The sequence below is a fragment of the Vigna radiata genome, chromosome 2 (assembly GCF_000741045.1).
Source record: "Vigna radiata var. radiata cultivar VC1973A chromosome 2, Vradiata_ver6, whole genome shotgun sequence".
NCBI classification, from domain to species: Eukaryota; Viridiplantae; Streptophyta; class Magnoliopsida; order Fabales; family Fabaceae; genus Vigna; species Vigna radiata.
The window spans coordinates 5,085,851-5,101,592 of NC_028352.1; the positions used below are offsets into that span (position 1 = coordinate 5,085,851).

The 15,742-nt window shown below is 36.0% G+C and overlaps 1 protein-coding gene across 1 annotated transcript in view; it reads left to right on the plus strand.

The window, feature by feature from the left end:
- Positions 1 to 5,582: 5,582 nt before the first annotated feature.
- The window catches only part of LOC106778701 (2-hydroxyisoflavanone synthase-like), a 14,056-nt gene continuing 3,896 nt past the window's right edge, over positions 5,583 to 15,742 (plus strand). The window contains exons 1-2 of the mRNA XM_014666692.2: positions 5,583 to 5,780; positions 6,054 to 6,173. Of these exons, the coding sequence (XP_014522178.1) occupies positions 5,583 to 5,780; positions 6,054 to 6,173 (318 nt within the window). The remainder of the gene's footprint in view (positions 5,781 to 6,053; positions 6,174 to 15,742) is intronic.

The following is a 15,742-nucleotide window of genomic DNA, read 5'->3' on the forward strand; positions in this document are numbered from 1 at the left end:
ATGATAATCGATTATAGCATGTCCATAATCGATTATATCAGTAGAAATTACAATGTTAATTATTTTCCTACTACATTCAAGAGACTACAAGTTGCTTTTAAATATTCTCCTATTACAAACAAAAATTACAATTTGCAGCATCATCAAAACTTGTCTTCAGGTTTTACCAATACTCCTTTATTGGTAATAGTTGTGTCACTCTAAAATCAAATTTTGCAGAAAAGTGTTTGTGAAAGCTGTATTGCATTGTATCACTCTCTGAAATCGAATTGCTTGATCTAACTTCTTGAATTGTTAGATATTAGGTGATGGAGGCATAATGGTAACTAGTTATTATATTTAAAACCTGCATTAGTTCAGATGATGTGGTTTTCAATGAACAGAATGTTAATCACTCAACTCAACTCATATAACAAAATAGTAGGTCTCAGTTTGAGAAATTGTGATGCAATGCATGCTATATATAAAGGAACCTAATGCTTATACGTGGCTAAGAAAACTGCTAAACTTCGTGATAAATGGGTGCTTGAAAGAATTGAATAAATGGCTGAAATGGGTTATTATAAGCTTGGAGTTGAATGATTATACTTGTATGTGCTAAGATTGTTTATAAGCTCCCAAAACTGTTTGAGGATGACAGAAAATACCGTTTTAAGATTAAACACAAACATCCACTTCATTTATTCAGAAAAGAAATTTGCCATTATTCTTGAACCGCAAATAGCAAATATTATTTAAGTTTAACTCAACTTTGTACTTTTTATAAGATGATAATTACATATATAACTCTAGCATTTATATTAAGTAATTTGGGTCAGGTGGTAAATTCAAACTTTACTATGCCTGTCATTTTGGTCACTGACATATTTTGATGTTCCACTCAAACTTGTTTCTGCTTATTGTCTTACCCAGATGTTTGCACGTACTATGTTAACAAAGGAGAAAAAGAGAGCAAAGCATTAATTACTTTTGGTTCTTTATAAACAACATGCAGAAATTCTTTACTGGAAAATTTTAAATTTGTTATAATTTGATTATTATTTGTTTTGTACTTAAGTGGATAATAATTGTAAATTGACATTTATGAAGAATAAGTTGTAACAGTTGTAGCTGACAGTTGCATGCTTCAAATTCGTTTATTCTTTGTTTCCCTATTTATATTTCCCTTATCCATTTCATTTTATATATTAGCTAATTCTGAATTACATGATTTTTTTGCTACTATTTTTATATCAAAATCAGAATTCTATTTTAATAGTTTTTGTGATCCTTTAATGCATACATTTGATGTACAACTTTAGTTTAGTGGATATTTCTTTGTTTTTTGTTTACTTATTTAACTGTGGTGTGAATGATGATGGCCAAATACTGAATGTTAAAAACTAAATTGCTCTTGTGTAGTATTTTATGGTTTCTTCTAATTATATTATATTGCCTGGACTCAGTTCTTGTTGGATTAAAGTGGGTCTTTGACAGCAGGACCTTCAACCCAAGTTCAGTTTCCCTTTTAGGTGTGTGGTACGTACATGTTTGTCTTCTCTCTCTCTTTTTGATTGGATATATGTTTTGTTGTTTGTCTTTTTGATTGGTACGTACATGTTGTAGTGTAGTCATCACTCTCCCTGAGTGCAAAACAACCCTACTATTCCTTTTTTTTAGCTCATTTTTCTGCTGCTTGTTGGATGCTAGGAAACAACACCTTGTTGTATGCCCTCTTATTCCCCATCTCATAAATTAACATTCACTTCACAATTCTCTTTTGCTGGTGCAATTAAGCTTCCTGCTCTTCTTATTCCCGTGCTGGTGCTGCTACTATATACGCTGAATAGTGTTATTAATACTGGCCACTGAAATTTAATGAGTAGGTTTAGCACCAAAAAATCTTCAGAACACCACAATTTGACACAAAAATTAGCACCAAATCAGCTGAAAAACTACACTAGAAATGGTCACTGGACAACACTTAAATTCTTCAACTCTAAACCAAAAAATTGACCCAAGATTGGTGGTTTTAAAAGTGAATTCATGCACAAGTGATTCTAACTCTTTGATAATACTTTCAGCATCTTTAATTCACTAAATTAAACTTGTTTGAACACTTAAAAAGTTCAAAATCAAACTGTACAACAGATTAACCCTTCTACTTCCCCATTTCATTAAAAAATAAGGTGTGAACATGCTATTTTGCACACAGGTGAATCTATCTTAAATTTGAATGTTATAACAAGTTTAAATCAAAACTTAGGACTTGTTTAAATTGCCAAATAGCAAAGAAACTACAGAAATCGAAATCAACACCTTGTTACGGCTAACAAGTACTCAAAAGCATACAAGTTGCTAAAACTCAAATTTTGAGTAGTTAGAACCTAAAAAAGTCTACTAAAAATGTGAGAAATTTGTAATTCACCTAAAGTACACTAATTTTAACTCATGTTAATATCCTAATAAGTCTAAAGTATTCAAGTGAAGGTAGGAAACTATTCAAAAGCAAACCAATACCTAAAAGTCAAAGTTTGAGTAGTTTCAAACTAAAAAGTTCACTTAAAGGGTGACAAATTGCCAATTCACCTAAAGTAGAGTAATTTTAAGTAATGTCAACATCTTAACATGTCTAAAGTAGTGGAATGAAGCTAGGAAAGTTGCCAAAAGCAAAGAATTACCTCAAACTCAAAGTTTGAGTCTTTTGAAGCCAAAAAGTGTGCTTAAAAGGTGAAGAATTGCAACTATACCCAATTTAGACNAGTTTTAACTANTGTGAAGATCCTAACATGTCTAAAGTATTGAAATGAGACTTGGAAACTATTCAAAAGCAAACAATTAGGCACAACTCAAAATTTGACTACTTGAAACCTAAAAAAGTGTACTTTTAAGGGTAGAATTTGCAACCAGACCTATGGTTCACTTAGTTTAAGTAATGTGAACATCTTAACATGTCTAAAGTAGTGGAATGAAAGTGCAAGTAACACTTGGAGCCCCTTGACACACTTCCACACTAAGAAAATGAAATTGGACTATTAAAATGTTCAAATGTGATCTTGGAATTACTTCAAGAGCATTTTTCCAAGTCACTTAACCCAAAAACAGAAATGGAAATTCAAACTACAAAGGTTCTGTGATATCAAGGCTCAAACAAGCTCAAAATGAAACTTAAAACTCATGTAAACTCTAAGCTTTGGCTGCTGCAAGGTGCTGCTCAAAAACGGTATGGAAGTTGAGCATTTTCTAGTGTGAAAATGGCTGGTGTAATGGAGTCTGTAGCTATTGGACAGTAGAGTTATAGCTGCTCAAAAGCTCCCTTTTTGTTTCTACTTCAGCCCTCCTTCCACTCCCTTAGATCCTACCTCAATAGGTATAGGTTTCTGCTACTGGATGCTTCACAACAGATGCCATAGCACGTCAAAAATCCCATTTAAAACGCACCAAACAGAGGTTAGAAAACTACACCAGAATTCCAATTCAATTTGAAGAATATTTGACAGTTTGGAGGCCAATAATGTGGAACTGTTTTAAACTCTCAATTAACAATTCAAGCAACTTTAAATGATGATTTTAAGTGTGTTCAAACTTTAAAATGAAGTCTAATCTGCTGGTAACTCAAAATCATCATTCCACTTCCATTTTTAACCAAAAAATGATGGTTTATATTGTATGATCTGCATATAGGTTCATTTTTTACCAAATGAACAGTGCTATCAAATTTCAAACATCAATTAAAGCTTGATCAAGCTATGAAACAACAAAGAAACAACAGATTTTCGAAAATCACCACTGCTGTAACATTTTATGCAGAAAATTTGCACCAAATCACCACCAATTTCAGTTTTTCATGGATTCAGAAGTTGGACAGCAAGAAATTGACTTAGAGAAGTTTAAATACATGGACCTAAGCCAGAATTAAGAAGCTTAGCTTGACCAAACTTGGATAGGAATGGCAAAACCGAGACAAACTAAACTGCAACAACAAAGTGCACTTGACTTAAAACAATACTAGAATTGAAGAGTCAAAGGTCATATTCTGTTTTGCTGTGATTCTATGATGTTTGGAAGTTTAAAGAAGTCTAAATTGATGTTTTAAAACTGTTAGAACCATTGATGTGAAGTTACAAAGACCTATATGCAAATTAGTAGTTCAAACCATGATATCTGAGCTATTTTTCAAACTTCCAAAGTGAATCTGAGTTGTAGTTCTATTTTGTGCCTAGTTAGAGTTCAAACAAGTGTATTTTGATGAATTAAAGTTGTTGAAATCAAGTGCAAATGTCAGAATGGATTAGGCACAAAATCACTTCCAAAACCACATATTTTGAGTCAATTTTGGGAAGTAGAAAGGTGAATTTGGGTAGCAGTTTGGTTTTGAGTTACATATCTGTTTTAACATGTTTCAATTCATGAAACAAAGTTGTTAAAGTGGTTAATTATGATAATTAAACTTGTTTGAGTATATCACTACTCAAACCTCAAAATGACAACTAAAAAAGCACTAGAATGGTTAAGATTTGCAAACTGCACTAAACTAGCCTAAGAAACTTGTAAGAAACTGTCCTAACAAGTTTAAAAGGGTAAAACATGCATTTAGACCATGACTGAAGTTCATGTATATGTTGTATGTTGATGTATATATTGTATGTTCATGTATCTTAACTTTTTTATGCAATAATTTGAAATTCACTTTAATTTGTAGTGATCCTTCCTTAGTCTTTTCTATTATTTCACTTTATTTGTAAACATATTCAATGCAGTAATTCGGGAGAAGGTTCAGACCGTCCTGATAAAGGAAAGGGGGTAGCCAGGCCTACAAAAAGGCAACGGAAGGCCCTAGAGTATGTACTTAGGGTGCCTGATACACTACCTCCCCCTACTCATACTGTACACCCTCCTCCTCCTACCCTTGAAGTACACCCTCCTCCTCCTACCCCTATAGTACACCCTCCTCCTCCTACCCCTGTAGTACACCTTCCTCCTACCCCTGCAGTACACCCTCCTCCTACTCATGTTGTACACCCTCCTCCTCCTACCCCTAAAGTACACCCTCCTCCTCTTACCCCTACAGTACACCCTCCCGCTGACCCTAATTCTATACCTTCCTCATCTTCTAGACCGCCTTCTTAGACTGCCACACCATTTACTGATCCAGATTCAGCTGGTGATGGTGATGGTGATGATGTTGACCCACTCCTCCATCATCGACCATGGATTGAGCCATATGGAAAAGGGTAAGACTTTAATCCCTTTTTTAACTTTGATTGATGTTTTAAACATTATCTTATTTGAATTGACTTTTATTTCTTTATACGAAGGTTTATTCCATCCAGGGTTGCTTCCCAGGCCATCACACGATCAATTAAGCAACAATATTTGACTCCATGGCCTACTTGGAGAGCAATACCTATAGACGACAGAAAGCCATTCTGGGAGCGTTTTAAGGTGAACAACACTTTAAACTAATTATCATTCATATCTTACCATGTCTTAATCAATGTTTGTTTTGTTCATCATTACAGAAGAAGCTGCAGTGGAAAGCTGAACATGAAAGTCAAATACATAGAAATTTTCAAATGAAAGCATCTCATCGGCTCTTAGAGATGTTTAGGGATGCCCGAATTGCAGGGGAGCGCCCTTATTGGATGGGCGAAATNATTTGGAACTCTTTGCTTGCACATTGGAATTCAGTAGAGTTTCGCAAGAAGAGTGCTACAGCCCAGAGGAATAGAGCGTCTGAAAAGGGTGGTGCCTTGCATACTAGCGGGTCGATCACAATTCACGAGCATGCCATTCGTATGGTAAACTTTCTTTACTTTTCTGTTTCTTTCATATATAACTTATGTATTTTCTATTTCATATACACTAAAAAGTCTAAATTATGTTACAGGCACAAGCTCTTGGACGGGCGGTCCATGTTGACGAGGTCTTTGCACAGAACCATGTTCGGAAGGGCACTAATGAATTCGTTGATGAAAGATCTCGCAAGACTCATGTAAATAACACTGCTAGTATTAGTAATTTCCATGATTATGTTATTATATCATTCCCTGACATTGTTTTTAATGTTTCAGCAGGAAGAATTTTCTACAAGACTTTCACAAGTTAGATCCGAACATGGGTCAGCTCCTACACCGGATGATGCGAGTAATGCAGATGACGACATCCGTAGCACACAATGCTGGGTCGATGTTGTTGGTGGGAAGAAAAAGGGACGAGTCTACGGTGCAAGACAACTTGCTGCAAACTATACAACATCGAGAGGAGGTACACTGAAGCACCAACCTTCTTCTTCTTCCACCCCTTCTGCTGACGAGGCTATCCAGCGCTTGACACAGCTACTAGAGCAACGTGACCAAGAAAACCGTGCATTTAGAGAACAATACACTGACTTGAGAGAGTTTTCAAGCTTCAAGTCCCTGGTCATGAGAGTGCTGCCTCAAACTTCAGACACTCCTTCCACTATCCCTCCGACCCAGCCACGACCCTCCTCGTCACCCGCCGTCCCTCATCAGCCCAGATCAATCCAGTCCACATCAGTCCAACCATCTACAGATGAGCAGGACGATGAAGATACGTCTGAAGACTTTGTAGAATTTTACTTTCATTTTGTTATTGATCATAGTGATGTTAGTACATTTAGATGTTAGTACCTTATGATATTGGTACATTTATCTTTGCTTAGAATTGGATGATATTGCTATTATGATATTGTTAGAACATAATGGATGTCAGTACATTATGATGATAATGTTAGTACTTTATGATTTTTCATCAATGAACGGAAGATTTTGGGATGTATAATATATATGCAGGTTTGTTTCTGGACTGAAACTGTTATGCAGGTCTGTGTATGTTGTGAACATTACAAGTATGTGTTGTTGGACAAGAAAAACAAATACAACACATGTTTCCCTCCATCAAACCGAAGGCTTTACCGAGGGGCTAAAGCCTTCGGTAATTACCGAGGGCCAATAGCCTTCGATAATTACCCAGGGCTTTTGGCCCTCAGTAATTACCGAAGGCCAAAAGCCCTCGGTAATAGTAGCGACAATGGGTATTTAGCGACGACTTTCGGCGTTTTCCGAGGGATTGTGGCCTTCGGTAATACCCTTCATTAGAAATCTCAAAGAAACAAAGTAATTTTATTAATGACCAACCCGACTAACCTAAGCAAACATGACAATTAATTTACCACAATCGAACATACTAGACAACATTAAAGTAAAAGACGATGCTAAACCTAGCACTACAAGAGACAAATATCCAGACATAATTAAAACTATTAAAATGTAACACTAAATTAGAAACATAAAACCCAACTCAACGAACTATGTAAAATAATTTTAAAGCACAAGAAATAAGCAAACATGATTTTCTTCTACCCATTTCACGTGATCACATGTGCTTCCACCAAAAGAATTGAAAATGAAATTGCTTTTCCTCCTTAAAATCATCTTGGCCGTGACCTCATTCTTCCACACCAACTGCCCAAGAAATTAAATTGCCTTTTTGCTTCTAAAAATCAACTTGGCTGTGAGGTACTTGTGCCAAATTCCATTTTTTCCCTTCCTAAAACTTAAATAAAAGAAAATGAAATTTACTCATCATAAGCTAAATGTGGTGCAACATTCTCGAAAAGAAAAGACAACCATCATGCATGCTGCACCCTTTCAAACGGACCCCACAAGACAATGAAACAGAATAAAATGGAAGTGTGCTTCCCTCGTCTTAATTCATTTGAAATAAGCATATAAGTGTAAGTTCCCCTAGAAAACAACCGTGAGACTACATTGTTCTCCAAACCCCCAAAGGAAACGTTGCAAAACCAAGAAGAAAAAGTGTCGAGTGAGTGGCGACTATTTTTTTTTTAATTAAGCAATCCCGAGGTGTGCCCTACTCCTCTCCACGTCTCATGCGCCCCTTAGTAGCTGCTGAAGTGTGTAAGTTGTTGGAATGTGTGCTGTTGCCAGCTTCATGGACGTGCAGGTTGTTTTCTTTTTAAAGCTCCCAATTAAATGCCAAACATTATAGTTTTCTTTTTAAAGCTCCCAATTAAATGCCAAACATAATACTTCTTTCCATGCCCTGCTGGACCGTGAATTATTTCTCCATTGCTGGATGTGCTCTGGGCCGTCGACATGAGCTGCTTCAAAGCTGGATCCCATTGATTTTACTTCCCGCTGCCCCCATCCTCTCCAATTATATCATCATCGCTTGCTGCCTCTCTGATGCAGCCCAACTAGTCCATGTGGTTCTAATTGCTCTAGTGCACACCTTTTTTCACTCATGAGTTGCACCTCCCCGTAGACATGTGAAAAGGCTAGATTTCCCTTTTTTTATTTCTTATGGGCCCAATGCCCATTTCTCTCTAAAAGAAAAAAGCGGGACGCACTCCAATTAGAAGTCTGCTTCTCTAAGCCTCTTGGACGCGTGTTGGACCTCATTGCTTGCTGTAGCGTGTTGATTCTCTATGGCCTGTGAGCTGGTCTTTTGTTCAATTGTAAATTCAACAATAGCTTCAATGTAGCTTGCTCTCCAGCTTGTGCACCAGTGCATGTTTCTTTAATAAACAAAACAATTCAATCCAAAGTGGGTGGCAAATTTGCTGGCCAAATATTTATTGCCTATGGCTTCATTATTCCAACCCATCTTCATGTGCACCCCCAAAAAATGATATCATCACATCCTCTCTCATTTTAGCTTAAAATAAAATTGATGTGGAATTTCTCTTTAAGTCACAAATTACTGACCACTATTTTCCCTACAATTAATAATGCAAATAATTAGCTCAGAATATTCAAATTAATTAAAATAAGAATTTCTGGTCAAATTAAGCACAATTAGAAAAAAACGGGAAAATATCAGACAAAAGCACAATTCCATGATTAAATTTGGTACAATAAACTAAGTGAAGTCAAGAAAATGTTGACTCATCAAAATAGACCACACTTAGTCTTTTGCACTCCTGGGCAAAATCAAAACGGATATCAGGGAATAGTTCAAAGGACATTCGGGAAGTGACACAGACTCAGCACATAGAAAACAAAGACTCACAAGGGAAGAAACATGATTACACAGTTTTAAAGAAATCTGGACAAAGAAAAGAAGTAGACAACATCCAACACAAAATCAGAGAAAACAGCATGAAGTCATCCAAGCAATTCAAAACATGGCAAAATGATCAATCAGCTTAAGAGGTGAAACAAAAGCAACAGAACCTCACAGATGCACACTATCGGTGTTTCTCTCAAGTGTCTAGGGTAAACAGTGTCAACTCAATGCACTCAAGAAAGCAAACACAACAGACGTGGCAAGCCTCTAATATCAACACTAAAAAACATATGCATGTTCAAATCAAAAGGTCTTTTATGGCTGTAATGGGGCCAAGGACAAGGGAGGATAAATGTGGATAAGAAGCTACAAACCAAAAGAAATAGAGGAGCAATGAGGAACAAGTGAAAACACAGTCAAATCACACCCAAAACCCTCTAATTCAATTCTCTTCTTGACTCCATTATTCACACAATATTTTTTTTTTATTTTCTCATTTTCTATTTTTTTTTTCTCATTTCTCATCTTGTCTCTTTTCTTTTCTCTCTTTTTAGAACACAAATTTCAAAAGGCAAGATGCACACATATTTACAAAACAAAAGCAAGAAGAGGAACCAACTAGCCAAATCATCTGAATCCCCCGGGAGATCACACTTGTTCCCAAAACAATTTCAAAGCTCCAAAATTCCCTAAGGTTAAGGTAATCATGGTTTTTCACATAGGGCTAGTGTATGAGCTTCAAAACAAAGAAATGGGGAAAGTAAAGGCTCAAAAGGGGTGTCATTGGATCACAACGAGGTAGGCTCATTTGGCTAGAGAGGCTCAACAACAAAGATGCCTTTATTACTTCCAAACATGCATATCAATCAAGAATTATCAACAGAGTCAAGACAAGGCATATGCGCAAGCAATCAAGAGACATATCACACACAAGAAAGAACATAAAGTGGCTCAATTCTCACACAGGGTATTTCTGTCACAATTAATTAACTCTCAAACATCATAATCATCTTTCCAAGCAAAGAAAAATATGGATTTCAAAACCAATAAGAGTATCAATGAAGTGAAGGAAAAACCGACAACCTAAACAAAGTCCAGAAATCAAGAGAAACAAGTAAAGTTGTATACAAGACACAATAAAAACTACCTAGAAAACAAAAAATTTAATGCAAAAAACATAAACTAATCAAAGAAAAATTAGAATCTCTCCCAATAGACCACACTTAAACTACACAATGTCCTCAGTGTGTCATAATCATTAGATCAGAAATCAAAACAGTCAAGAGATCAAGGACAAGGGCAATAAAAGTAAGAAAAGGGGGAGGAGGGAAAAAAGGAAATTCCCGCTTGATGAGTTGCTCCAGTGAAGTGTAGACGTAGAAAAGATGAACGGAAGGAGAACCAGCAGTAAGCAGCGGAAGTTGTTGATGTTCTGAGTGCGTGGATGCGGCAACAGAGAAGGAATGGAAGTGGTTCCTTAGCTCAACGATTTCCATTCTCTGGAAGAAAGCTAAGAGGTGGTAGAAAGTTGAGAGAAGAAGTGACTTTGGCAAGCATTTGCTAAGTTGAGAAGAATTTCAGAAATGCAGAAATTTCTCATAGAATCCAAAGTGATGTACATGAATGATGCCATGAATTTATAGGAAATTCATGAGGCATGTGTGGAAGGAGTGAATCTGTATTTTGTGGATCTAATGCCACGTGTACACACAATGTTGAAACCGTGAGTGATTTCTACAATGAAAAGCATGTGCAGCACATTCTAAATGTGTTAAATCTGAAAAATAAGCTTTGGTGCTACTTATTAAAAAGAGAGGGGTGCACTAGCAATGTTGGGTATCAATTTTACAATTCTGCCCTTGTGTCTTTATGATGACTTGGGCCCAAGCCCACCAAATAAAGTCCANCAAAACCAAAACATGAAGAGGGATAAAAGAGACATTTCTACACATGGAGGGGTGAGCTTAACAAGGAACGGGGTGCATCATGAAGTCTCCAAATTAGAATGCTGCCACATGCTTTTATAATGTAAAACGTGTTACACATGTAGGCTTCTAGAAGGCTGGCACATTTTGCACATGGCATCTTACGTGGCATTAGATCCACAATTCACGAATCTAAGCATTTTCCTTGCCAAAGCTAATGGGGTTCACCTATAAAACCACCATGGCAGCATTTTTATTACACTTTTGAATGATATGAGATTTCACTTTGTTGAAGCCAATTCCAGCACCGAAAACTCTCCCAAAAGTCACTTCCTCGTTGAGCTTTCCTTCTCCACCTAGGTTCCTTCCAATGAAGGCTGCCTGAGCTAGTTCTCACACCATCAAACAACTCTTCATTCCATCACCGATACCATTAAACTTCATCTCCGCAACTCTGCCATGGCTGTCAAACCTCAAGCCATTTCCTACGCTGCTTCTGATTCCAATATTTCATTAAAAAATTCTGAAATCTATAGGTTCTGTTGTGTCTTTTATCTGTTCCAGCGTTTACTTGAGTGTCGTTTATCATTTTTAATCGGTCAAATCATAGTTGAGTCTTTTAATTTTTGCAATCTATTCAGTTTTGTTAAAAGTCATGTGTAATTGCTTATGTTGTTCTCACAAATTCTGGTTCTAAAGTCGTGTGGTCCTGCATCTGTTAAATTTGAATGAATTCAACATTCTCTGCACAATTAAAAGAGCTATGACAATCTCTATGAGGAGCTCAAGTGTATGAAATGTGTTGATCATTTCAGATTGGTGATTTAATTCAGTGTGGAGAATTGAATCTGTTTGAATCTGTTCGAAACTTGTGAACTACACCGTGTGTGTTTGAATCTGACTGATATTCTGGATTGCCTTTGTGGAATGTGTAAACTGTGCATACCAAATTAACAGTGCTTTGTTTCACTGAATGAGTTGGATGTATCATCTCACAAGGTCTAGAAATCAAAGTTTATGCAGATTGACCGAGCTGCACTGTCATTGGAGTCTATTTTTAGTTTTAAATCTGGTTTTAGCATTTAGTTAATTGTTAAACATATTTTACTTTAATTCTAGAGTCTTGATCAAGTTCTCCATGCTGTTATGAAGTGATCCGATGGGATTACAGCTGTTTTGACTCTTTTGCTTGAAATTGGAATGGTGAATTGGCCAAATTTAGTGTTAAAAGAGCAACTCAACTAGTGAATTTTTGATTTAGCAATATCCAGCCTTTATTAGCAGCTTTTACAAGTCATAATTCATAAAACAAAGTTGCTCCAAACATAAAATTGGAAGTATAAACGCTTTTGTGCAAATTGACCAGTTACACCACCAATTTTACGCACTTTTGTTTCTGATATAGTTGCAGACATGTGTAATTATGTACTACTGTCTTAATGCATTGTAATTCATCTTCAATTAGTAGCAAAAGCTTGGTTCAATTGGAGTAAAATAAGTGCACAATTCGTTTTGTATCAAAAACTGCACTGTAAAAAGCTAAATGAACCAGTACTAATCACGTTGGAAATAAAATTCTGATGCATAAGTCAGTTTTCTCTTAGGCATTTTATCAAACACATTTTCCTAGTTTAAATTGAGTTTGAATTTGGCAAATTCTGCAGCTTACAATTGTTTATTGTTTTGTTAATCCACTCTAGAACCTTTCCTAGGATCAATTTGAGTGTCACCCTTCTTTGCAAACCATTTAATTGCTTGATTTTAACTTTTTGAAAATTTGCACACCAACTGTTTGCTAAAAATACAGTGGTGTATTCTGGTCTGCGAATTTCTGGCAGCAGCAGAGTTGTTTTTCTGCATTCGAAATTGATTGATGGTGGCTTGTTTGAGCTCTTTGTTGGGTGTAGAATCAGCTCAGGTGGTCCTATAACATTGGTAGCATCTTAGGGAGTAGATTGGAGCACGGAAAGATCAACATCGGGGCTGAATTTTGGTGCAGCAGTGTGGTGTTTGGAATGCATAATTTCATTGCAGCAGTTTTGTTATTGTTGATTTGCCACATTGGTGAGTGTTGAAACAGTAGACTTGCACAAACACCCTGTAGCTATGAGCTTTTGAGAGCAGTGTCAACCCCGGGTCTGCACCATATTCTAGTTGTGTGAGTGAGTGCTTGAAAAGCAAATTAGTACCCTACACCCAACAGCTGTGAGACTTGAGTGGCTGCAACATTGTAGTTTTCCTTTGCTGAGAATCAAGAGCTGCAAAGTCCAATACCTTTTCTCTATTCTGTTTTCCAAATTTGCAATTTCTAATAAGCTTTTGGAAACAGATTACATGCACTGATTTCAGTTTGTTGGCTAACAATTTTTATTGACTATTCTTTGTGCAAAGTAAGATTTGGCTTGATCAAAGAAATTGCAAACTGTGATTGAATGATTCAGTGGTGCTACACTGTTTTAACTGCATTGCATTCATCATAGTCAAAATCATTGCTTGCTGAAAATCATTGAAAATAATAAGAGTCGTGAATGATTATGCATTGATTTCTAATTTTAGCCAATATTCTTTCTGAACTGTTATTATTTTTTATTTAAACAAAAGGCAATGTTTGAAAGTGCACGTGTTCAAATTAGACTACAACTCATATAGTCAACTTGATTTTTGGAACAAAATTGAGAAAACTGGTTTTATTTTGTTAATTTGGACATTAATTTGGAATTGTACAGCTAGTCAAATTGCAGTTTCACTACAGCACTAACTTTGATCAATTTGGTTCTTCTTCTCTAGCTATTAAAGACCATGATTTTGTCCAATTGAATTCAAAAATAATTTTGCTCAAGTTGGAAGAGTTGTTGCTCTTGGTGTAATCTATCTGTGCAGGATTTAAATCTGGCTGGTGATAAGCTCCAACATTCTGGACATTGGAAGCACACACAGTTGCTACATATCAGTCAAAGTCACTGAACCGTGCAGAGTTGTCATTAGATGAGTTACTTCCAATCAATTTCAAGTTTGGATTATTCAGAAAAAAGTGGTGCAGTAAAGCCGAGAGTAAATTTTGAACAGCAAAGGAGAATCTTCTAAATTGCAGCAACAAAACCGAGAAGTAAAAGTTGAATCCCAAACGTTGTTTATCACTTGGATTTGAACAAGAACCAGAATGTGGCAGCAGTTGTTCAAATTTTCTTTGTAATTGTAGTGTTCATTTTTTTTTTTACTTGTAATAGGTTCGTTTTGCTAGTTTCTTCTTTGTAAAAGGCCATTCAAAGTCCAAGTTGTCTTGGAAGAGTCCTTGGTGCTCTTTCAACTCTTGGAAAAAATTTTCTTGTGTGTGTTTAAATTTGTGTTACACGTTTAGGGGTTACCTTAGAGTCCGACATTAGAGTCCTAGCATTTTTCTTTGATTATTTGAGTCATCTTTTGTGATCATAAAAGTGATCTTTGAGTTACAATAACTAAGTAAGTAGCCTAGAACACTTTTGGCAAGGAAAAGGCTTGGTACTTAAGCAACCCTAGTTGTTCACCTCCCTTACCTGGAATTTGTTCTTTGGTGAAATCTAAATAGTTGTAACACAAGAAAACTTTTAGATACAAAATGTCTTGTTATTCATCTAGGTTTTCTAGTTCATACATTAAGGATGATTTGTGTACTAAAGCTAGAAAAATTCCCTTCTTTGGTAAAGATACAAATGTCTTAACATACCTATTTTGGGAAAAAGAAATTAATCAAATGCATCCTAATCTTCTTAAGCAAAGTGAAATTGAGTCTTATGGCATAATTGTTCTTTCTAGAGAGTGTGAGTCTCGAGTTCTTAGTTTATATCTCTCTAGGTTAGAAAAGCATGCGCGTGAGTGGTGGGATGAGAGGCAATATTGGGTTCACAAGGGTAGGAAATCTACCATAGAAAATTGGTATGAATTGAGATCGTGCATGAGGAGAAAGTTTGTGCCTCCTTTAATTATAAGAAACTTGAAACTTATGAGAGATAGCATTCAAGATGGAAAAGTATTTCTAGAGAGCTTAAGAGATCAAGGTTTCTTTTGGAGAGAAATAGAATTTGGAGCCAAACTCCAAGAGTTAAAGGATAAGGAAAGAGAAAGAGAGATTCAAAGAAAAAGAGAGGAAGAGGAAAGAGAAGAAGAGAGAAGAAAAAGAGAGGAAGAGGAAAGAGAAAAAGAGAGAAAAGAAATAGAAAGAAAAGAGAGAAGCAAGGAAGAAGAGCCAATAAGACAAGAAGAATAGCAAGAGCTAGGAAAAGAGCAAACACCACCTCCTCCTACACTCCTAATAGAAACAAGACTTTTAAAGGGAGGTTTTTCATCCTTTTCTTCATATATCTTTGAGTTTTCCAAATTTAATTTTTTTTTTAAAGAAATTGCCCTTCCATCCTTTCAAAACTTACAAACAAAGGGCAATCAAAATTCTGAGTTATGGTTACCATTCTGGTTACCATTAATTCAAACCAAAAATTCAAAAGAAGTAAGGTTTCTTTGTTGCAATCAAATTAAAATTTTCAAAGTTAAGAAACCTTCTTCCAAGCATACTCCTCTATTGGGTCAAATACAACTAATTAGAGATATGTTTGATGCTTATTGTAGGTTAATCTTTGATCCAGGAGGAACTCTTTCGAAGCTACTAAAAATAAGTCCTCATAGTAAAGACGACCCATCAGATTTGAAGACAAGGGGATGATGACTTGGGCCCAAGCCCACCAAATAAAGTCCACCAAAACCAAAACATGAAGAGGGATAAAAGAGACATTTCTACACATGGAGGGGTGAGC